Below are 24271 nucleotides of genomic sequence, written 5' to 3' on the forward strand. Positions count from 1 at the left end.
GATAATTGGTTCCCAAAACCACCCGCGATAAGTGAAATCCGCGAAGTACGGGGTCACCAACAAGAAGTACTGGGCAGGCTAACGAGTTAGCGGAAAGATGCTAATTCGCGATCGTGCTAACACGCTTCTAAAGGAATGTAAACGAACATTTGGAGCAATACTACATTGTCCGAAAGGTTAGACACACGTTTCTTCAATTTAGAAGTTTTATTTTGACTTTTAAATAGTTTTTTAATTTGTAATTGTGCAATCAAAGTGGCAAAATCTGAATAAAACCATACTGTCAGAGCCCCTGTGTAGTTTGTATCTTGTATTTGGCACACATAGTACAAAACATACAAAAACATACAGTACCTTGCAAGGTGAAGTGGTAGCGCATAAAAATATTCCATGATAAATTGTTTTCAAAAATATTTACATTCCTTCAAGAGTGCACAATTCTTTGGAAAAAGATGCCATTCAATGACAATGACAAGGGGATATTTCTATTAAATCATTCATTGGTAACAGAATAATGCATTAATTGAAATGAATATTTGTACAACATCTTACCCAACTTATTTATGAAAAACAAATTACGAAGACATTGCTGATAGTTCTCAATAGAACACAAACTCTTTCCTGCAATCTCCAACACATGAACTGTGGACGACATTACTTTTGCTTTTCCTGCAAAGAATAGTGGTCTTCATCTGTCACACTCCCACTTATTTCCCTCTGCATTTTTTCAGGACAGTTGGCTTCCTGCATCGTGGTTCTCGGAATCGACTTGTGGTCAAATCGAAAACGTCAGCACAAAAACAATAGCGATCATTAGAGAGAAAAATGTCTGAACATGGCAGAAACCTGCATACATTTTATTCTGGGGATGGATAACACAGACATAAAGAACCACCATGTGGTTATTGATTCTCCTCCCGCCCTTTCATTAATAAGGCACCTAAGGGCTGTAATATCACAAATTAAAAGTTTTGGCAAGAAATATGAATGTCAGATAACCAAGAAGCTACTTAATTGATAACAAGATCTCAATTGAAAAAAAAAAGTGTCTCAAAGCTGTGAAGCAGGAATAATTGGTTCAAAAGTGAAAGCATTTTTATTTATGTCTGATGACTCAAGTTCAAATAATGCAATTCCCTGAAAGAACCTTTGTATGCTCTCAAGAGACCCTCTCGGATTTCCGTAACTGCCTGGTTGTGTTGTCTTTACACAAACAAACAAAAAAAGAGTCCATGCTCTAAAAATGTCACCAGTGTTCATCCAATCAGATGTTCTCATAGAGTAACATCCCACTGAAGATGGTCAAAGGTTCTGATGAGTATGCCAGCTTGCCGGTGACCAGGTCGATACAGACCGTATCCCCGGCCTCCATAGGCAGGATGATGTTAAAAACTGCCAGAGCTCCAGGGATGTGTTTTGCTTCCGCCATGGGCTTTTCAAGGCCTTCAGGCTGATATCCTGCTGAGTCTACTCGAGCCACACCAGTGTTGGATTTGGACAATACTGCCTCAATCTTCACATTCTTATGGCCGGTTAGGATTCCACTGAAAAAGTACCTCCCTCTCACTGGAGCTGTGAAATAACCTGCGGGACAAAACAAAAATGATATCCAAAACAATTTCATTTTGTTATTTGGGTTGACTTTAGATGTTCCACTGTAGTGGAGTCACCTTCAAAATGAAACGATTCAAACCTGTTCTGGGGTTATAGACGTTCTTTTCATTGACAAATACTTCGTTGAACACGATGGTTCCGACACCTCTCATCGGCCTGGTGAGCGCCGCGGAGAACGAAAGTCGTGGCACGTGGGCATCAGACCCTGCAAGACCTGATGTTGGGCAAAGAGACAGGAAGCTGGAGTTAAAACAGATGAAACAGAAATGGGAGCTTTCATGTGATGTTTACTTAGAACGACACGGACCCTGTTCACCTCTGAGGCCTGGAAAATGAGATGAAAAACAAAAACAGTGAGTTACTATTTCAGGTTCCTATTAAGTCAAACGATTTAACTTGCAAATCAGCATAGTCTACTGCACGAAGAATTTACTTATCTACCTGGGGGTCCAGCTGGTCCTTGTTTGCCCTGTTCACCCAGAGACCCCACCTTTCCTTGGGGTCCCACAACTCCCTGGGGTCCAGGCTGCCCTCGCTCACCTTTGGGGCCCGGTAGACCAGGTGGACCTAGGGCGGAGGAGCAAGTAGGCTGTAAGACTCACCATTGGTGTTGATGGTCACCATGGAGAACCTTCAAATTGCTAACATTTCGTGTAATAATCAGTAATCATCCCTTGCAAATAACGATTGCTACCAACATAGCAATTCATGCTACCAATGTAGCAACTGTGGCTAACATCTACACTTCTATTGCTAGCTTAATATTGCTAGCGCTGCTTATTTGTTGAAGCAGGATATGCATTCTGGGGGGGACCTTATCACGAATATGCACTTTCGCATACCATTATGAATCGCCCGTTAGTCAGGCGCCTCTTTGGCCAGAGAATCAAGGCGGGGAGGAAATAGTGATGTGAGGCTACGTTCAAATCTTGCTAGCAGTTTTAAGATCACAAACACCCACTTGAAGTGAAAGAAGACAAACCCTCCTCTGAGCATCTTTACTGATAAACGATGGCTCCAGGGAGATTTTTGAAACTTCTGTATGTAAAGAAAACTGAGCTTTGACCTGATGGGCTTAAGTAGTTCACCCTGATGTTTACTAAACTCCTATTTAACACACGTCAGACTTTATTAAAGATTAAAGATTAAAGATTAAAGTCCCAATGATCGTCACACACACACCTGGGTGTGGTGAAATTTGTCCTCTGCATTTAACCCATCCCCGTGTGATTTTAATCCATCCCCTGGGGGAGAGGGGAGCAGTGAGCAGCAGCGGTGCCGCGCTCGGGAATCAGTTGGTGATCTAACCCCCCAATTCCAACCCTTAATGCTGAGTGCCAAGCAGGGAGGCAATGGGTCCCATTTTTATAGTCTTTGGTATGACCCGGCCGGGGTTTGAACCCACAACCTTCCAGTCTCAGGGCGGACACTCTACCACTAGGCCACTGAGCTTTATAGCCTCTTAAGTAAATGCTTGACAGGCCAGATTCTTTCTTTGGTCTATTTTTCTTTTACATTCTCTGACTGCCTCCCATTAACCAGGCTTTATATCTTATCCAAATGTCAGATCCCATTCTCCGCATCTTTCAAGTCTTACCCATGAAATCCTGTCGTATGAAATCATGAAACTCCTTTGCCAAATCTAGCAGAGATGAGTTCAGCCTGTGGATTTTGGAGTGGACTTTCTCGAGCTGGACATTCTGGATATTGTCAATTACATGTCCTTGAGATGTGACTGTTACATTGAGTCCATTGACACAGCTCCACAATCCAGACACATGTTGGTTCAAGCCCTCTTTGATCCTCCGCAAACTGTCCGAAAAAGAATCGAAGCGTCCGCACAGTCCTTCGAGTTTGGCAAGACGGCGTTCTAGGCCATCGCTTGCCCGTCGACACTCCCCGACTTCCGTCACATAGTTACTCCTGATCACTTCGATGTCTTTTCCAAAGATGCTGAATCGACTGCTTGAGTCATCCTCATGCTCGGCCAGATCATTCTTCAAATTGTCCACCTTTAACAGAGAACAGACATACTAAGAGTGTTGCTTCTGGACGATACATAGTCCATTATTTGATGATGCCTTCGAGACGATTATCAAAGCCAAAACAACTGTTACAGTCCATAAAGAAAAGGCATGTTTCAGTCCATACTCTTCAATTAAATAACACATAAAACATCCTAGCAGCACTGACACTTTAGCCATAAATGGTAGCCGTGTGGTCCATTCTCAAAGGCTATTTAAAGTTGAATAAAACAGTGGTTCATCACGAGAATGATTTAAGTTTTACGGTACAAATTCTGACTCAGCAATACTTTGCCAGTCCGTAAGTTTTAGTCCAAACTTACCGTATTTTCCGCACTATAAAGCGCACTTAAAAACCTCCAATTTTCTCAAAAGCCGACAGTGCGCCTTATAATCAGGTGCGCCTTATATATGGACCAATATTGCGCCACTACAGCAGGCGTGTCCAAAGTCCGGCCCATGGGCCAAATGTATATATCTTATACATGGACAAAGTTTTAAAATGGGCCATTCATTGAAGATGTACCTTATAATCCGGTGCGCCTTATACATGGACAAAGTTTTAAAATGGGCCATTCATTGAAGGTGCGCCTTATAATACTTATCGTGAGGAAAATACGGTAAGTAACGACAGATTCTTTTAATGCTTTGAATTGGTCCTTGGCATTAACTTAAATTATATTTTGATGCTGTAATAAGAGGCAAGTATAGTCAAACTGTCAGTTTATTACCAATTCATACCTCTGAATCGATCCTGTCGTTAGTGTCCGTCAGATCATCTAGTGTGTACCCATGCATCCGTATGCTCGTATCCATGTTCTTCAGGGTGTCATTAATGGAGTGGAATGTGTCCATGACCTTAGATAGCTCTCCTTGGATGGACTTCAGATCCCCTCCTAATCTTCCATTGTGGTCAGTGTGACCGTCCAAGCGATTCCTCACATCATTGATGTTGATTTGACACTGTTCACTGCTCTTCTCCACTTTGTCTCTGAGTCGCCCTACTTCTTCTTGGAGGTCTGAGCACACCTGAGAGCACATTGTTTCTCCCGAATCCACTTTCCTGCGTAGATTGTTCAGTTCTGTCTGACACGTGTTGAGGCCCGTTGTGGTGGTGTTGGCCAGCAAACGTAAATCTTCTTCCACGCTGCTGCAAACAAAACAGTCTTCCCAATCCTGGCTGAGTGTTTCAACTTGCGTGACTATCTTGTTAAAGTTAGCACCATCCTTGCCTGTCACGGCAATAATCTTTTTGACATCATCTGTTAGATTAATAATCCTGTCTGCCAGTGAGTCACCTGACACAGACAAATCATTTAATCTTGTGTTGAATTTCTGGATTTCCCCTTGGTTAGCCACAACTCTCCATTCTAAAGTTTTTACAGTGTCTTCAGTTTTATGATCTTTTCCGTTGCGCCCGCAAGTGTCATTGCACATTTTTTTCGTTTCTGTTAAACTTCTGTCCAGGAATATTGTGACATTCTCCATCTGGCTTAAACGCCGACTGTGGTCAGTTACGGTGTCTCCAAGAACGGCCACATCAAGCTCTAGTTTTCCGATTTTGAAGCTATGATCATCCAGCTGAGTTAGGACCATGTTCCGGAGCTGCGTGACATCTCTTTGGACACTGTCCTTTAGATTGTTGTTGGTGTTAGTACACCTTTGTTCTGTTTTTCTCACGGTGTTGTTCACCCTCTTCTCTAACTCTCTCAGTCTGACATTCATCTTGTCTTCTGTCACCCTTCCCTTTCCTCCTACACTTCCAGACAACTCCTTATCCAGTCGCCCTTTAATGGTGTCGCACTTGCTGGAAGTGGAGGTGACGTGGACATCTAGATCTGTCAATCTCTTCTCCAGCTGAGTGACCGCGTTGCAGCACGTCTGGGACTGTTCAGCCTCACTTTTAACGATTTGAAGGTTCTGTCGGAAATGTTGGTCCATGGAATTGATCAACTTCTCCAGGGATCGAATTCTTTCTCTGTCTTGTTCTTGCTGCTTTCTCAGATCTTCTACGCCAGCCTGAATACAAGAAAATAAGATGACCTGTTATTTCTGTTGTCACTGTTTTGACTTTCATCTTTTCACCTCTTTAGGGAATTCTGCTTCATGTCACACTGTACAATATATAAAAAGAGTTACAGTCAGGGCAAGCTAACTGGTCTCACCAACATGGTTGACACAAGCCACCAAGCAGACAGCGGAACTATTCCAAAAATAGCTCACGAGTGATAAGGACATTGTGGTTTCCTAGGAATGTTGTAGGAGGGATTATTTGAACATTTATATTCTGTACTTGCAAAGATTTATCCAAATAAAGTGTTGATGACTCTGCCAGAATAAAGAATGGCCAACAGTGATTTATGTCACACATATGGTCTGTATAGTTTTCCACAGGAAACGGAATAATAGTAAGTAGAACTGTGCCAAGTTGAGTTGTTACAATGCATACATTGACATTATTCACTAAATTCTCTTACTTTTTTTGGGTCAAATTGATTTCATTACCCCTAAAATTTGCGAGTGGCACTCACAGGCAGTTAACAGGCCTTTCAGTGAAGAACCATGAAAGGTGAATGAGGGCAAAAGTGACTCAATGTTTATGGAAAGGAAAATTATGGCTTTAAATGGGTTTTTGCAGTCATCCTCACCCTCTGGGGAAAATGATTGCAGATCTTGATAACACTTCGAAACATTACTTAACCAGAACAAGTACTAATGCTGCAGCAGAGAGGCACCTGGATCAATAAGCAGATTCTAAAAATAACATCTGATGTTAATCTGATCCTGGCATTTATTTATGGGGAGTACATCAGGCTTCACCTGGCAGGCAGAGCAGGACAGAGTCACCCTTCTCTCCAGCTCTGTCAGGATTTGTTCCTTGAGTGTGTTCAGCTGGTTCCCCCGAAGTCCTCCTCCTACGGCAGTTCCGTCCAGGTCATTTCCCCCTCCATTCTCTAAGTGGTTGTTGATGTTAAGCAGGGTCTGATCATGGACCTGACCGAACAAATCACCAAGTTTATGCTTGCATTAAATATTAAGTGTCCTCTGCTCCCCCCCCCCCCAAAAAAAAAGCTTTGACACAATTTCAGACAACTTGACAATGACATCTATAAAGCTGAAGTATATGGTGGAGTTTAAAGGCAGTTCAATTTTCCTTTTTTTTTTTTTTTTTTTTACCTGTGTCCTATTATACAGATGGTCCAGCTTTGTGTTGATGTTGTTGATCGTTTCCTTCATGTGTGGTTGGGCAGAATCGGCTGGCACAATCGCTCCGTTTAGAACTGAACTATACAGGACAAAAGTTGACGTTACTTCCCTTTACACCAGGGGTGTGAAATTCTTTTTTATTCGTGGGTCGCACTTCTTTCGGAGGGCCATTATGACTGTCAACCCAAATAAATGTAGGAGCACCTCATATTATAAACAGTAAAAGCTACAAAACAAACTGACAAATAACTCGTTTTCAAATCAGATGAGTAAAAACTGGTCAAATATTAAAAAAAAAAAAGATATTAAAAGTGAAGACAATTTGCAATTCTGATAATGACACGAATTTGATGCACAATTTGTCTTCGCGGGCCAAATAAAATGATGTGGCGGGCCGTATCTGGCCCCCGGGCCTTGAGTTTGACACATGTGCTTTACACGAATAAAATGGATTTAAAAAAAACACATTCGCATACAATTTCTTGTTTAGATCATGAATGGAGGTCTGTAGGTTGTGAAGGTCTCTGCTAAGGCCATTGATTGTTCCTTCCAGCTGTTTGACTTTTTCACTGTCACCTGCGTACAAAGAAAAAAATAAACCAGATATTTGTAGTCTGATTACATCTTACGCAAAACAAAGTTTGTAACATCATGCTGGGCCAGGACGTAATTTTGAACTTGAGATTGTGTGGTTTTGGCTGCGTATAAATGTTGTTTGGCTATGTGTGATGGTTTCCAGTGGTTTTGATAATAGGCCAGAGGAAATGGAAAGTATTTCATCATGTCTATGCAAAACAAAGGGGTACGTCATAAACCACAGCATTAAATTCACAATTATAGTACTTGATTACTGATTATTATAGGACAGTGAACCCTTGCTATCCATCCATCCCTTCCTATCCAAATCATTGTATATTTTTGCCGTGATTTGTTCCGATGACTGATTTTGCACAAGTGTGACATCATGCAGCTCATTACCATTTCCACTCTGTCCGCCGCCTTGTGTGTGGCCTGTCTGTGTGACATGAGGTCGGCCGCCGTTGCCTGGCCCCTCGTGACAGTCCTCCCCCGAGTATCCATGGCAACATTTCCACTCCATTTCTGTCACCATTTTATAAGCCACCTTGTACCTTGGCCTCCTGTATGTCCGGTACCTGAGGAAAAAAAATGGTGAAACTTTAATATTGTTGCAAATGTGCTTTAAAGGGAGAGAGGAAAAATAGATTCTATGTTCCACCTGGAGTTAAGCCATGGTATTCTGATTAATATTAGATTTGTGGAGTAAGATTTGACATTGAATAATGTGGCGGGCCGTATTTGGCCCCCGGGCCTTAAGTTTGACACCTATGCATTAGAGGGATTGGACATTAAAGGAAAAAACATCAGCAATCCATTTGGAACTTTAAAAGGATGACATCACTTTTAACGATGAAATCATCCTCTTGCTCACCTTTTTGTGTTTCCCGATCCCTTTTTAGGGGAACCGATAAGTGTTTGGGTTGAGCTCACTCCACCCATATGAGCTACACATTGCGTTTGAATAAGTCGAACTATGACTACTGTTCCACATCATTAAACCAGACTGAATAATAAAAATAGCCACGGTTATTTGGGCGCAGAACAGTTCTGCGTTCTCCATAAAGATAACAGGTGGCACTGTTCCGAGTTGTAAACATTGCCTGCTATTCCTGTTCTACTCTCCAAAAAAATCCGCTATATTTAGCCACTACTAAAACTCAACGTCTTGAGTAAGTCGAATGCTTATCTTGGCAAGTTCTCCCCCTCATTAATGTGTCGTTCCAATTTGTGATTGAGGGTCATACATGTTTAAATAACCAGAGGCCATAATGAGCCCAGATTTGGACAGAAGTCACAAAAAAGATTGATGGCACATTAACAATCCTTCACTTTAATTGTTTAGCAGGTTGCTCCCTTTTTAAACCTCTTCATAGGCGGCACTCAATGCATAGCACTTTGGAAAAGATCTTCATCTTCCAACTCTCTGCACCAAGAGCGTGAGAAAAAGGCAGACGCTGTGCTCTCAGAGGAAATATAAAAAAAAAAGCTCGAAAGGTGGCGGGTGGAAGAACAATTACAAAACGAATAAGTTAGCAAGATTGTTTTCCAGTGTGCTAGACGAGATGGTGATGGCCGAATGGATGAAGCTCCTGTCTGCTCCATTCTTGTTATAGCTCAGGGTTAGGCAGATGATTTAGGCAGGCACAAAGATCAACTTACGAAGCCAGTCTCCATAGCAACGTGGTTATTACTTTAATAGAACAAAAACATCAGGAGAGTTTGCCGAATGTTGTCTCAATGCCTAACATCCGTATTTGGAGAATATCATCAAATCCATCCCATCTATAGTCAATTTGTTCCTCGACTGAGGTCACCGGATATTCCCTGGTCAACACAGTAATGCATGTGTGGCTTTTGAATACAGCACTTCATCAGTGAAATCAAACCCTTGTGGGATGAGCATGCACATTTTGGCAACATACCAGGATAACCACAAGCGAGCACCTCTCTAACCAGACGTTCTTGAAAGATGGCTCGGGAATAAAACAACGCTGAGTGAAATGAGTATCCTCAGACAGGAAGGGAGATGGAGCCAATAGACAAAATACAAGCCAGTGCAATAAAATCCAGGAAGTTAATGAGGAGATAGATAGTTGTTTGAGTGTGCGGAGAATACAGCGGAACACCCTTAAAGTCACACAAGTCGGAATTTTCAGGAAAAATGAGACTCTAAAGCAAACATTCCATTCACGCCTAAAGGTGAATGTCAAAAATTCCCCCATTAAAGCTCAAAATCAGGACATTTTTTTTCAAAGTTTACTTATCAGACAACTGAACAAGATATTTCTTATTTTCTATGTGTTCAAATCCTACTTTTAACAATTTTGCCCCTGGAAAAGACAATTTCTTCGTCTTACTATAAATTCCAATGGGAAGAAATTGTAGTCATAGTTTCTCTCGGACGGCCATTATGACTGTCAACGCCTTATATTATTTACAGTATAGGCTACACGGCAAATTGATGAATAACTAGTTTTGAAATCAGAGACTACTAGTCCAAACTGTTCAAATTGTTTAAAAAGATGAATAGTACCGTATTTTCCGGACTATAAGGCGCACCTAAAAACCTACAATTTTCTCAAAAGCCTTATAGTCCGGTGCGCCTTATATATGGACCAAATTCCTAAATTTAAACTGGCCCGAAGCATTGTGTCATGAAATCAAGCATACGTGGCCAGCTGAAGACTATGAATCATAAATCAAAAAGACTATGGATCATTATTTTGTGATTATAAAGTAATTTGTTGCATCTGAAGTTGAAAGAAAAAAGATAAAATAGAGAATGATTTGATTTGGATTAGAAATCTGACATGATGCATTAATGGTGCGCCTTACAGTCCGGTGCGCCTTATATAAGGACAAAGTTTTAAAATGGGCCATTCATTGAAGGTGCACCTTATAGTCCGGTGTGCCTTATAAAATATGGTCATAAAAATTGCTAGCAATATTTCTACTTTCAAAAAGTGAAGACTGTTTATAATTTTATTAATGACACAAAGTCGATTCAAAATTTGTCTTCGCGGGCCACATAAAATGATGTGGCGGGCCGTATCTGGCCCCCGGGCCTTGCGTTTGACTCCTATGCTGTAATGGATGACTTGTTTGACTTTAAAGGTACCACTGTGTGTGCATGAGTGCGTTTGTGTGTATGAGTAATGGGTACTCACGCCACTCGAGGACACTGGCCCCAGGTACAGCGTTGGTAGTCTGGTTTGATATATGTCTCCACGCCGTCCTCCATCACACAGCTAACAGTGCGGGTCACCACATAAGCACACCAGTTCCTGTGATGTCACACACACAAACACACACACACAAACACACAAGCTGAAGGAAATGACAAATGATGAGTGGCCCTAGTTACCGTAAACGCAGTCAGACCCGATGACAAGGCAAATGGTTGTTTTCTAACAAAACAAGAATAAATTGAGATCAAATCTCAACCGTGATTATAATTTTGTACATTCAAGTCGACAACTAGTGAAAATAGCCGATCATATCACGATAACATCACTAATTTAACAATGGATTCCATTCTTCAGCAGACACAGGCGCAGAAGGGAACTTTGAGCATATTTTGGCTTCAGATGTGACTGGATTGGTTACATTCATTTCGCAACTCACTGAAACGCTATTAAATTCTTAGAACTACAGTCTGGCTTTGACCAACTTGCAAATCCATGCATACTGATTTTGTAATATGAAGAGAAATATTGGGACACCTTGCCATAGCCAAACTATTCAAATCCTATTTTGAATTTGATTCAAGTAGTGCACTTGGTGTCACTTACTATTTATTCTCTGTTGTATCAAATTTTCATTACACTCTCCTCCAGCTACGGCGTTCTGAGCCAGCAATCTGCCACCTTGATTCTGGAATAATCAACCTATGTCGCCCACCTCAAACACAGCTGCCGCTCAACATGTTCTGTGGTTGGATTCTCGGTGTGTTTTTTGGACTTTCTTAGAGAGGGGGAAATTTCTCCATCAGGAGTTGAAATGGAACACAGATGAATGGAATAGGGAACATCTCAAATAAGACAGCTGTAATAAATCTCAAGTCTGGTCCCTCTGTAGTTCCACTGTGTTTTGGTCGTTGTGATTCAGTGAGCTGCCTCTGGCAATGTATTATCCCGTATTACGGGCGCAGAAGCTCAGAGGCAGAAGATAAGCAGCAAATTTGCACCGTTAGCCTGCTCGATGGAGAACAGACACTGACGTTCATATAAATAATCATCTTTCCTTTCTTATTTTACATGTCCATATATATATGTATGTATATATATATATATATATATAAACAGTCATGCAACTTTCTCCATCTTTGGAGCGTTGCACTGTTTTCTGCTGACATTTATTTTTCCATCCTTCCATCAAGGCCCTTTAGAGCAACCAAATTCATAAGAGGAGCGTTTATTTGTAGGACGGTGATGAGTGAATGCATTAAACTAGTGTGTCTGGCTTTGTGTATGTGTGTGTGTTTGTGTAGTTTGTGTCATAGAAGGAAAGTTTGTTTACGTGCACCCATGCAACTGTACTTAACACCTTTGGCCTTATTCTCACTCTTAGTAGAGTGAGGTCAAGCATTCCGTACTGTAATCCACTAAAGCAACATTAATGCAAAAAGCTGGGAAGGAAAATCTGTCTGATGAAAGTCCTTGTAAAAATCTTGGCGTCTATTCCATAAGTGTAAAAAAAGGAAAGTGGAAAGGCGGTGAGGACCAGCAAGGTCAATTCTGCTGGCTTAAAGTATTACAAGCACTGCCAGGCTACATTTGCAGGTAAAACTTAAAAGTTTTGCATCTGCTCCATAAAATTGACATGATTTATTTCAAACAATCAATTGTCTTTATTTTGTAACATTACTCTTGGCTGTCAAAATTAATCGATTAATCGACAACAAATCGATTATCAAATTAATCGCCTTGTATTTTAATAATCAAGTCATGGTTTACCATTTCTTAACTAAAGATTGTCAGGCTCTCTAAACTAATTATTTTATTTCTCTAGTCCTTCATGAAAGCAGAATGATTTATCGTTTGTATTAATCAAAATAAGACACTTGCAATAATCTGCTTTTAATTTGGAAAACAATGACCATCAAATCCTTCCTGTGTGATATTGCTTAGCTGTTGTTCAGTTGTTTTGTTAATGATGAAATATTACCCAATACTCAAAAATAATTGGTTAATAAACAGTAATTGGGAAAAAATGCAAATAAAATTGTAACCGATTAATGGACAGACGAATCAATTCTGAAAATATTTAATAGTGACAGCCCAAGTTTTGTAACAATAATTGTTAATTTAGACCAACAAAACTCACAGTCTGAAGATACATTCTTTTAATTGGACAGTGAGAATATTTATACCTTTCATTAAAAAGTCTTGTCTCCTTTTATGCATTCAAACAGCTCAATTGTGATCTGCGAAATGTCTCTCAGGCAGACATCTTTTTTATATTCACAGGGTCATAATTCAGCATGCGTCGAACAATTGCACCTGTCTGAGTCTGAGTATCTATAAAATCCACCTAGCTTGTTAAACAGCAGCCCGGCACTTTGACTGAGCACACCATGGCACAGTCACAGTCTGACAAATCAACCCAGTCTCTCTTTTGCATGAAGAATTGTGAATAAAACCGAAATATTTAGCGACAACAGAAACACTGAAGGCAAGTGGGAGCGTAAATGAAATGGGGGAAAAAAAAAAAAAAAAAAACGGGAATGAGGCTTAATACTTAAACAAAGAAACCCCTAAGCGGTCCCTTTTGTTGTGAGATCTTTCATTTGCCTTCAAGGAACGGCTTTGGAAAGCAACTTCAATGAGCTCCTTGGGACCCTTGTGCCTCTATGGTTGAACTCTGACCTCAGGTCAAGCATCCTTCCAGCGTCGTAAAGGTATATCCCTAGACACACAGACATATACTCTTGAATGGACTCACTCATGCTTGAGCGATTGCATACGGGCAAACATAAAGGCAGAACACACATTCTTCCGATGTGACTGCGGTTCAAGAGTGCACAAACACACACACACGCACCATTCTCTGTTTGGACTTGTTCCAAAGTGTAGGGACAGCGTGACTGAGTAAACTTTTCTTCGATTGTTTAGCCTGGCGGTCACGAAGATATACAGAGACGATCTATGATACCGTCATTTGCTTTAGCATTGTCCGCACACGTATTGGGACATCTGTGACTTTAACTTTTAACCATTTATGGAAAAACATGCTTATAAATGCTACTTTTGTTTGGGATGGTTCACTTTTTTGCAGAGGTAGGGGACACAAGTCGTATGACTTGGACTCGAGTCAACTGGAGTCACTGATTTGATGACTTCTGACTATTTGGTAAGGTAGTTTGCGCTTGTAGAAATGAACATTGGCGGGGCCAATAGTCAGGTTGTCAAGTTTGTGAATTTAGCAGATGAACTATGCCTAACAGTTGTATTAATAAGTAGATTAGATTTTAGATGTAAAAAAACAGGCCAAATTTATGGTGGTGTAATGTGACTTTGGTAAAGTAACTTGGCATTTGCTTGAGGCTTGAAGGTTATGACTTGAGACTTTTGCGACTTACTTTCATGCAACGTAAAGATAATCCAAACAACAACCCATATTGGAGTGATTGCTGGAAGCTTCGCTAATTCATTTACAATAGATGGAGCTGTAATGGATGCTTTTCCCACATTCTTACTCTCATACATAAGTGGATTTAGTGAACTGACTTAATTTGCACAAAATCAAAGAGACTAAATTTGGATACTTTCCAAAGTTTGGCCAAGAACAGGAAAATCCTATTACACTAAATTGCCTGGTAACATTGCGGTGCCTCCTGGTATGCTGTCCCTCTTGTCCAGTGGTTCAGTAAAATAGCACAAAACATTACACCGCGGTATTTATAGGTTCCGATTCCAGGGCAAAATGTTCGACACCTCTAGAATCAATCCGCATCCAGTTCGAGAACTGTGTCAAATTGTCAATCAGCATGCAAAATCTATACAGATTGTTGCTGTTGATTATTGTCAGCTCCTTACTGGCCTCTAGTGGTACTCTAGTCTACAAATCAACCAGCTCCACCCACACACTTCATCAGCGTGACACTGACAAGAAGATGTCCTGTGTCGGACGCCTGCTGGACGTCTTCACTTGATTCAAGCACCTACTAGACACATCTGTCCAAACACATCTTTTGAGTTCAAACAGATGTCAGCGGGTCAAACCTACATTGCATTCTTCTCTCTCATCTAAGTGTGTATTTTGTTCATAGTGACTCAGCCATGGAGATCCCCCTCATGGCCTACTGGTTTCATGAAGAGGGGGCTGGCTCGTCTTTTCTGTGTCTCCTCCTTTCTTTTAGAACTTTATTAACGTCATGCCTACTTGTCTTCTACTAAATATTTTCCCAGACATTCTCCTCGTTTTTTTCCAGTCGTCCTTTGGTCCTATCATCTCGCCCCCCTCCCCCCTGGTTCTGCTTGGACTTCTGTATTCTGACTCACTCCGAATCAATGTTTATTTCGGCTCTGCTCATCTCTCAGGCGTCTATTTTAGAGCTTTAGTTCCTTGGCCCGTATGCTAAACACAAACCGCAGAAATGTCGTCTTTTCCAGATCTGATTTGGTTGATTTGAACTTTTCCTCCTGAAATACGATAACAGTTCAGATATTTTGCATCGTGACCGCAATTGGAATTCATCACAAAAGTATCTCCAATGCATATGTTTTTACAATCATAAAATTAGAATTGGGCACTTGTCAACATTTTCTTGTCTTGCATGATTGATTGTGGAAAAGGAATCACAGTGTTGGTTTTTTTACTCTCTGGGAGCTAATGTGTCCTATGATATATTTATCCTAACTGCTATTCTTTAAATGCCACTGTCACCCAAAGAAGAATAATGCTGTCCAATGTTAAGACTCACAGTGTGAGCTTAGTGGCACTGGTGTCAGCTTCCCTTTCCATACTCCAGGGGTGTCAAACTCGTTTTTTTCACGGGCCGCATTGTAGACCTAGCTTCTTTCGGAGGGCCATTATGACTGTCAACCCAAATAAATGTATGAGCACCTCATATTATATCCAGTAAAAGCTACAAAACAAACTCGTTTTCAAATCAGACGAGTAAAAACTGGTCAAATATTTAAAAAAAAAAAAAAAGATATTATTAAAAGTGAAGACAATTTGCAATTCTAGTAATGACACACGAATTTGATGCACAATTTGTCTTCGCGGTCCACATAAAATGATGTAGCGGGCCGTATCTGGCCCCCGGGCCTTGAGTTTGACACCTGTGGCATACTCCATCTCCATTTTTTTCTCATTACATCACAAACATTTTACTCACCCTTTTTAGATGAGTCCACACAGATGACTGCGGACACTCAAAATCAACACCAATGCAAATTCGAGTCACATCGCCTGACATACATATTTTGAAATTATGAAAGGAACCTCGAAGAGACCAGAAAGCAGACTAGCATCACTCAATGAGTCAAAACAGAAGCAGTTGACTCCTGTGATGTTGAGAAAAAAACCTAATAGAAGCTCATATTGCACACACATGCACACACGCTAAGTGCAAACATATGGAAAGCATGAACACAGCTGTATGCCACATGTAACTCTGTAAACTGTCATTCTTTTCGTTGTGGTTCATATATACATTTTGTATGCACGCATACATACTTGCGTGCAGCACAATCCTTGATTGCTTCCGCTAAAACCAATCAAGCCATTCATTTCATTTGCAGACAAACACACAACAGGCTCACGTCAGTCCCAAAACTTTACGTCCTCACACAGAGCTAATAACTTACGACTGGGCAAAAAGCATATGAGAGAGCTTAATGACATGCAACAAGCGGGGGATGTGGTAGCCATTAGAAAATTGTAATGATTCTTGTGAAATTTAAATTGGAACTGTTGAGCTGAGCTGTTAGAAATCCAAATTCTATTTGTGAACCCCAAATGTTAGCAAACAGAAACAAACCCCAACAGTTCCCACTCACCCATACTAGTCGGTTTCTGTGGTGGGACTTTCCAAATATACAAAGTCGGTTCAACACGCGTGAAATATAAGCTAACCACAGTTAACTGTCAGGACTCTATTTTCATGATCAGCATGAATCCAAGCAGCACGCAACATAAATCTGCAGAGGCGCTAGAGCGGGTGTTGGCAATTTTGTAGATGCATGCAAGTTCAACTAGTATTTCTTTTTTTTTTTTTAAAGGGTGGTTTGCGCCTTTGTGGGTGTAAACATTGGGTGGAAATCTAAGTGGCTTTTTTCATTCTGTTTCCACGCACTCACATCTTACATCCATCCGTTCATCCATCCGTTCATCCATCCGTTCATCCATCCGTCCATCCGTCCATCCATCCATCCATCCATCCATCCATCCATCCATCCATCCATCCACTGCACACTCCAGCTCATATAATCCATGTTTGAATTTCACCTTTCACCTCTTTTGTGGCGTTTCATGTGCTTGGTACTCAATCAAAAAAAGTACATACATCAATTTGAAGGCTACTCTCCAGACCCCTGTCACATCAACAGGATAAGCGGTATAGAAAATTGATGATGTATTCATCAGCCCTGAGGATGAGTGATATAGTGATCCGTCTCGCTTTTTACCTTAAGTCAGCAGGGTCAGACTCCAGCTTGCCCATAGTCCTGAACAGGATAAGCAACATTCACAATGGAGGGCAGATGGATGAATGGATGAATATTTCCTGAGAAACTCACCCAATCTGGTGAGTTTTAAGTCTGTGAACTCATTTATACTCTACACAACTTTATATCTAGAGCACAATCGCAGCTATAACAAACAATAATAATAAAAATAATAGTGATGATCGATATACAAAAACTCATAGGCAGCAGGGTGGGTGACGTGTTAACACATCTGCCCCAGTACAGCAGCAGTAGGTTCAAATCCGGTCTGGATTTTGCATGTTCTTCCCGTGCCGGTGCAGGTGTTCTCTGGGAACTCCCACATTCCAAAAAACATGCATGATAGGCAAATTGAAGACTCAAAATTGTCCTTAGGTGTGAATGTAAGTGCGAATAGATTTTTCTCTACCGTATTTTCCGCACTATAAGGCGCACCTTAAAACCTCCAATTTTCTCAAAAGTGCGCCTTATATCCGGTGCGCTTTATATATGGACCAATATGGATTTGTGGATGAGGACTAATTTATTAAAGTAAGCTTTACGTGTTTATTTTGTGTGTTGTGTGACATTAACGTTTGAGCAACATTGAGTTATTGATATATTGTTTTCACTATTTCAAGTGATACTATATTGTGATTGCATTAACGTTTGAGCAGCGTTATTTATTCTATGCGCCTTATAATCCGGTGCGTCTTATATATGGACAAAGTTTTAAAATGGGCCATTCATTGAAGGTGCGCCTTATAATCCGGTGCGCCTTATGGTGCGGAAAATACGGTAATTGAGATATATAAGCGCTCTGTTGTTATTGTCATTTAGCATTCAAGAGTTTTAGCTTCTCAAGTGGCACACATCGTGTGAAGCTGATGAGAGAGGAGCAAGCTTGAAATCTCCAATGACAATATGAGGGCGCCAGTATGGCTGGGAAATTGAAATTGTAATCTCACAATCGCAGCGTGAATAATGACACTCAAGTTTACTGCAAGCCAAGTATGAAAGTAAACAAGCGAGGCAACCGTAGTTTTCTAACAGCTGATCGTTTATGCAGTTAACAAAGGGGTCACTAATGTGACGCTGGCGGTCCCACAAAAAACAAATAAGTAGCCCACGTGCCTGTTCTAAAATTAGCACACCAGTAATAAGATGGATCATTTAATAATTAAGGTTTTATTAGCACAGTCAGAAAGATAAATTGAATAATATTTGTGTTACTATATTTTAAATAGCGCACTGATTCCCAACCACAATGCCACAGCTATGTCATGGGAAGTTTTACTTCATTGGTTCGAGAATAATTATTAATCTATTATTTAAGAAAAAATCTTCCTTGACAGTGACTTATAGTGAAAAAGAATTAAATGCTCTTCCACAAGATGGTAGAATAAAGAATTATCCTAGAGCCACCTGTTGCTGTTGTAAAACAGAATAGCTGTGTAAGTTCAACTAAACAGGCTGCAATTCAACACTAAGTAAATGTGTAATAAATTGAGACGAGATCATCATTATTTCTGTCATTTTGTATACAAACTTTTCGTGAAACTTTTGTTTGGTAGTATGCTGTGCCTGAGATTTTTCAAATGTAAAATAGGGGCGCCTTAATTGGCTCATTGATGAATATTGATACAGCTTCAAATTAGACAAATGATTAGAAACATATCTAAAATAAATGCCAATACAAAACTACATCAACATTTTAGTCATAATTTTATGATAATCTCGATTAGAAATTTCTCATGATGATGATGATGATGACGCTGGCGATGATGATGCACGAAATAGCGCAACTTCTTGCAGGTAACCGTCCAGCCACGCACATGCAATCGCTCTCAAACTATTTTAGGGTACACACACATTTTGCATGAATCTGATCCTACCTGTGTCTACTAGCCGCCCTCTGGCCACTAAGGACCCCGGGCTCCGCGTATCCAAGACCCCAAGACGTCCGTGCCAAAGCGAGCGCGATCATGTAAAACAACGTCTCCATCCTTGAGTCCAGTGAAGCAGCCTGTCAGTCTCTCTTCCTTGTAAAGTTAATCCAAAAAATATATATATATAAAATCTCTGCTGTTATCCACAGCGGAATAACGTGATCAAATCAGAAGCGCTTCTGAAAACAGTGAAGTGCATTTTTTAAACTTCTAACTGCTGCTCAATAGGTAGGATTGTTAAAGTGTGGCGACTACTGCTCAGGCGCAGGGAAGCAAGAGGAAACTTTCGTGCGTCACTCTCTCGCTCTCTCACTCACTCACTCTCTCTCTCTCTCTCTCTCTCTCTCTCTCTCTCTCTCTCTCTCTCTCTCTCTCTCTCTCTCTCTCTCTCTCCGTGGTCACGTGGGGTGTTTCACTGCAATCAGATTCTTATAGCAACATCACTTTCTATAAAATGGTGCCAAAACAACCCCCTCCCTCCATCAACAGAAAAATAATTTATGTTAAAAGCAAACACCAGGAGCACTGTACATGCAGTTCTACAAAATATTTGGCTAAGTTTTAAACCCCTTGCATGTTCCTTGCCAGCTACTCCAAGTCATTAAGCCTCACTCATTCACCACAACTGTTTTTACTGCAATTTATTTTCGTATACTTCGATGATTTCGACTTTGGAGTGTTTTTCTTCCCACTACATTACGAACGAAAGAAATTCATTCAGTTGTAAATTTTTACAAGAGATGAATTACATGGAGTTTATTTGCCTATACGTTTCAGTACATTGATATCGGGAAGTAGAACTAGACCGTAAGAGACGATAGTGTATTTTTTTTATATTTCAAAATACCGCAGATAATATGGTATATGTCACATTTGTTTTATAGAAGCAATAAAAGTTTACAGCAGATTATTTCATTTAAAACACATAGGTTGCTATTAAACAGTTTTACCATCACAATACTCAATCACAGCCCAAATTATTTGGCCTATGTGTACATTTACTGCTATAAGAAGCTTATGCTGACTCGGAGTAAGTGTCCAACTGAGGACTCTTAAAATGTGGCAATTGTGGCCTATGGTAAACTAATAAAATTCAATAAATAAATTAAATAAATTAATAAAATAAACCATTAAAATTGAAGAGATTCATTGCCAACCAGGCCCAGACAGGACAAATTGTCATTAAAACCCCTTTTGGTGTTACCATTGTTTTTATCATTTACAAAATGTATTTTTTTTCTTGTTAAAAACTGATATCAAGCCCATCACTACATAATATTCATAAATAATATTTTTGTCATTGAAAAATCTTTCTGTGATATTTTATGTGATCATTTTTTTAGTTTGTTCTGCTCACTTTCATTGCTTATCTCAAATCTATTACTCATAAAAACAGTTTCTCTGCCTTTTGCACCGCATTTCAATCTAAAAAAAGGAGGATGACACATGCACACATACACACATGCACGTAGTAGCACCTTCTTATCTTGCGGATAAGGAAGCTGTCTTCCGAGTGTGATTGATGCAGTTGTCCTTGCTGAAGCCGTGAGAGAGTTTGACTATGCCGTGGTTAACTCTTCATTTTATTCCACTGTCCACCTCCTTAATTTCATTATCAGAGTCTAAATTTAATACATATTCTCGAAACAACTTCCTCAGTTCCCGTCATAAAATAAACCACATGGGACCATGTCCCACTGCTGTTTCCCATTCATCTACCACGATCCAATTCACTAGATGAATTACACGACCCTCACACTTACCGTATTTTCCTGACTATAAGGCGCACCTAAAAACCAAAGATTTTCTCACCGGATGCGCCTTATAATCCGGTGCGCCTTATATATGGACCAAATTCCTAAATTTAAACTGGCCCGAAGCATTGTGTCATGAAATCAATCATAAGTGGCCCGCTGAAGACTATGAATCATGAATCAAGAAGACTATGGCTCATTATTTTGTGATTATAAAGTAATTTGTTGCGTCTGAAGTTGAAATAAAAAAGATCAAATGGAGAATGATTTGATTTGGATTAAAAATCTGACATGATGGATTAATGGTGCGCCTTATAGTCCGGTGCGCCTTATATAAGGACAACGTTTTAAAATGGGCCATTCATTGAAGGTGCGCCTTATGGTCCGGTGCGCCTTATAGTCCGGAAAATACGGTAGTTCGTTTCCCTGAGAACTTTATCTTCGACTCAGGACGTTCTGCTTTCCTTTGCTTTGTCAGTAATCCATGTTTAGTACATTTCTTCATAACTATCTGTTGTTTACTCTGAGTACAGTCGTGTAACCCATTGCAAACCTTCTGCGATTAAGGAGGAACGACCTGCTCAACCGTCCTCCCCGTCGACCCGCTAATGAGATCAGCTACTCTGTCACAGACATGGTGACTCCCCTCTCGGAGTTTCGCCAGGCTCACTGAGGAGATTGAGGCCTTTTTACACAAACATGTAGCAGGTAGCCTGGGTGATGTAAAGCAGAACCAGTTAAAACTCAAGTCGGTTCTATAAATTGAACGGTGCGGAGATGTCAAACTCACCCGTCCGTTTGTCAGGTTGTTCTGTTCTATGCGAATAGAATCGAACTGGCGGCGGAAAACAAAACCTGCATTTCAACGGCTCACATAAAATGGTGCTTTAGTATTCAGTCAATCCTGCCAGATATGAAATTGTCCAACCCAACTGAGATAATTCACCCAAGTTCAGAGTTAAAAAAATGGTTTGTTGTTCTTTTAAGAAAAATATACACAGATCGAGATAAAAAAAAATATGACTCGTGTACAGATATGAACTTTAAGGCCTGCTAAGTCAAACATCATAAATTTGGTTAACAATATTTTTAGAGCCTTCAAAACTGACGCTAGCAAAGCACTGACAAGAAAAATGGCAATTCGACCTCACTTGTTTGACAATCTTTGGTCACACGTTTACTAAAAGCTTTCGGACTGTCATAGAAGAATAATTCCTGAAGGTTTGAAGAACATTGTTTGACATTTATGACCTCTCGAGCACTTGCAAGAAAACTCTTGGAACCTGGGGCTGAATTCTATCTTGTATAAATAAAACCTCAATTCCAATGAAGTTGTGACATTGTGTAATATATAAAAACAGAATACAATGATGTGCATATAAGAGTTTCCAATGTTAATTCATATAAAAAATAAAATAAAAAATGATTTCACAAATAGATTCCCCGCTACTCACTGCACTCAGTAGTTAAACATTTTTTTTTGCACAACTTGTCTAATCTGTTGGATGCTGGTGGCGCCAAAGTTCATTTGAAGTAACAAAAAAAAGAACTCGGATAAGGGCAGACAAAACAACAAAAACCTGAGACTCGGGAGGTGTCGGGGATTTTTGAAGATGAAGAGCAAAATCAGATGATCCAACAAGATTGTGCAGAAGACTAAATACTGTATATTTAAGAGACTAGTTAATACGGGGGCAATATCAAGTACACAAAAACAGGTGAAACTCCTAATCAGACATTCCCAAAAGAGTTTTGCAAAATAAAACCTAATGCAAAGTCATATAACATGTCTGTGCCATGCTAGCATCAAAATACCTAATGGTAAAAATTATTGGCACACTTACACTCGCATTTACTTGTTTGGCTGAACTTAGTCTAAGACAGCCAACTGTGATAACTAGTGCAATGTTGTCTGATTCGTAGCCTCGTCTTATTGTGTTTCAATTTCCTCGAATCTCGCTGCACTCTGATTTTACACACATGGGCAATATTTACTTAAGAATGACATTTTTTCCGATAAGCAGTTTGTGCTTTTGGACTTGTCAACTACATAACATTCATTGGCTTGTGTTTCTGGACTCTTGACCAAAGCCCCTTGGGAAGATTAGCATTCCTCTGGGAGGGGACCACTGTATCTGTGTGCTTATAAATAGGCGGATTATGCGATACACAATCAAACAGCAAGTCGCCATGCTGTCGCTACATAATATTTGTTGTTGACGGCTTTATTTATCTTTCCTCTTGAATTTTATCATACGACTATTGTTCCCATTGTACCCCATTCCTTTTTCAATCCACTCCCACCGTTTCCGCTGCAACCTTTATCTCGACCTTTTGTGTCTTGAGTGTCGTGTTTGAGCGGCGCATGTTTCCGATGCTTTGCATCTGCCATGTTGACATTCTTGTGAGGCCTGGCCCGCATTTCACATTTGCACAGGTCAGGCCGTTTTGTTTGCGTTAACTATTATGGGAGACCCCCAGTTGTTATTTCGCACTTTGGAGGAACTTTCAAAATGCCTATGCTAGTGTGGTATGCTGTGTTGTTCAAAAAAAAAAAAAAGACTGCAAGCTCATGGGAGGTATCTTTGGTGTGTAGTTAAGCCAAGCTTCTGTCACGTTTTTGGACTCATTTGACTGGTTCTTCTGAAGCTCGGCATACTTAGAAGACATTCATTAGTCTTGGTACAATGTGTGTAAACATACAGTAGTGTTAAACAAACACAGACATCTTGTGTTTTCCTAGACTTAACACACACAGGAGTCACTTATTGTGAAACTTATCTTGAAATCATCAAACGGAAAAAAAAAATGTCTGGCATAGAACAAACCCGAAGTAAAATGAGACGGTTTTATCGGAACCAGTGTTAATCGGCATGGGTCATAAAGTGGTTGTGTTAATTAACAAACTGGGAGTACAACATTCTCAAAAGGGTCATATAAAGTCATTCTTGCTGTGACCCTCCTACTGAGTTCAATATCTTCGGTTATGAGAAACCATTATCTTTGAGCTTCAGCAATTTGCCTGTCTTGTCACTGGATATATTCGTGAAGCAGAAGGAATGTACAAAGCCCAAATACAGAAGTAAAAATGCACTCAAGCAAATGACGAAATGATGCCAGTGGGGACTAGTTAGCCCCAATGACAACATGAGTAGCCCATGACTCTTACAATACTCACCAGTGATGGGACACTATGACTTACTAAGAAGAATTAACACAATATGCACAGTATTTATTTATTTATTTATTTATTTATTTATTTATATTAAGTTATACTACACGCGATACACATTTCTTCTGTACTAAATATTCTATATTTAGTTTACAAATAAATTACAGCAGCAGGGGTGTCAAACTCATTTTATTCACGGGCCGCATTGTAGTCATAGCTTCTTTCGGAGGGCCATTATGACTGTCTACCCCTAATAAATGTATGAGCACCTCATATTATATCCAGTAAAAGCTACAAAACAAACTGACAAATAACTCAT

The 24271-nt window shown here is 40.1% G+C and overlaps 1 protein-coding gene and 1 long non-coding RNA gene across 2 annotated transcripts in view; one reads left to right on the forward strand and one right to left on the reverse strand.

The window, feature by feature from the left end:
- The window catches only part of LOC119117601, a 63011-nt gene that overhangs the window by 30936 nt on the left and 7804 nt on the right, over positions 1 to 24271 (forward strand). The gene's annotated exons all lie outside the window — the stretch shown is intronic.
- On the reverse strand, positions 296 to 19300 carry emilin1a (elastin microfibril interfacer 1a). The gene is made up of 12 exons (XM_037243902.1): positions 18973 to 19300; positions 10592 to 10708; positions 7824 to 7999; positions 7322 to 7421; positions 6816 to 6924; positions 6459 to 6632; positions 4380 to 5657; positions 3212 to 3626; positions 2056 to 2181; positions 1922 to 1939; positions 1694 to 1828; positions 296 to 1584 (listed from the first exon to the last, which is right to left on the reverse strand). Exons 1-12 carry the CDS (start codon positions 19080 to 19082, stop codon positions 1265 to 1267), a joined length of 3078 nt encoding a protein of 1025 aa, XP_037099797.1. The 5' UTR covers positions 19083 to 19300; the 3' UTR covers positions 296 to 1264.

This window comes from Syngnathus acus, chromosome 24 (assembly GCF_901709675.1).
Source record: "Syngnathus acus chromosome 24, fSynAcu1.2, whole genome shotgun sequence".
Lineage (NCBI taxonomy): Eukaryota > Metazoa > Chordata > Actinopteri > Syngnathiformes > Syngnathidae > Syngnathus > Syngnathus acus.

What these genes read in the sequence shown, in the direction of transcription:
- emilin1a (XM_037243902.1), bottom strand. Translation starts at nt 19,082, where the DNA reads ATGGAGACGTTGTTTTACATGATCGCGCTCGCTTTGGCACGGACGTCT. An exon ending in CATGATCTAAACAAGAAATT is followed by an intron (nt 6,925 to 7,321) that starts GTATGCGAATGT and finishes TGTCCTGTATAG; the next exon opens with TTCAGTTCTAAACGGAGCGA. An exon ending in CGTCTATAACCCCAGAACAG is followed by an intron (nt 1,585 to 1,693) that starts GTTTGAATCGTT and finishes TTTGTCCCGCAG; the next exon opens with GTTATTTCACAGCTCCAGTG.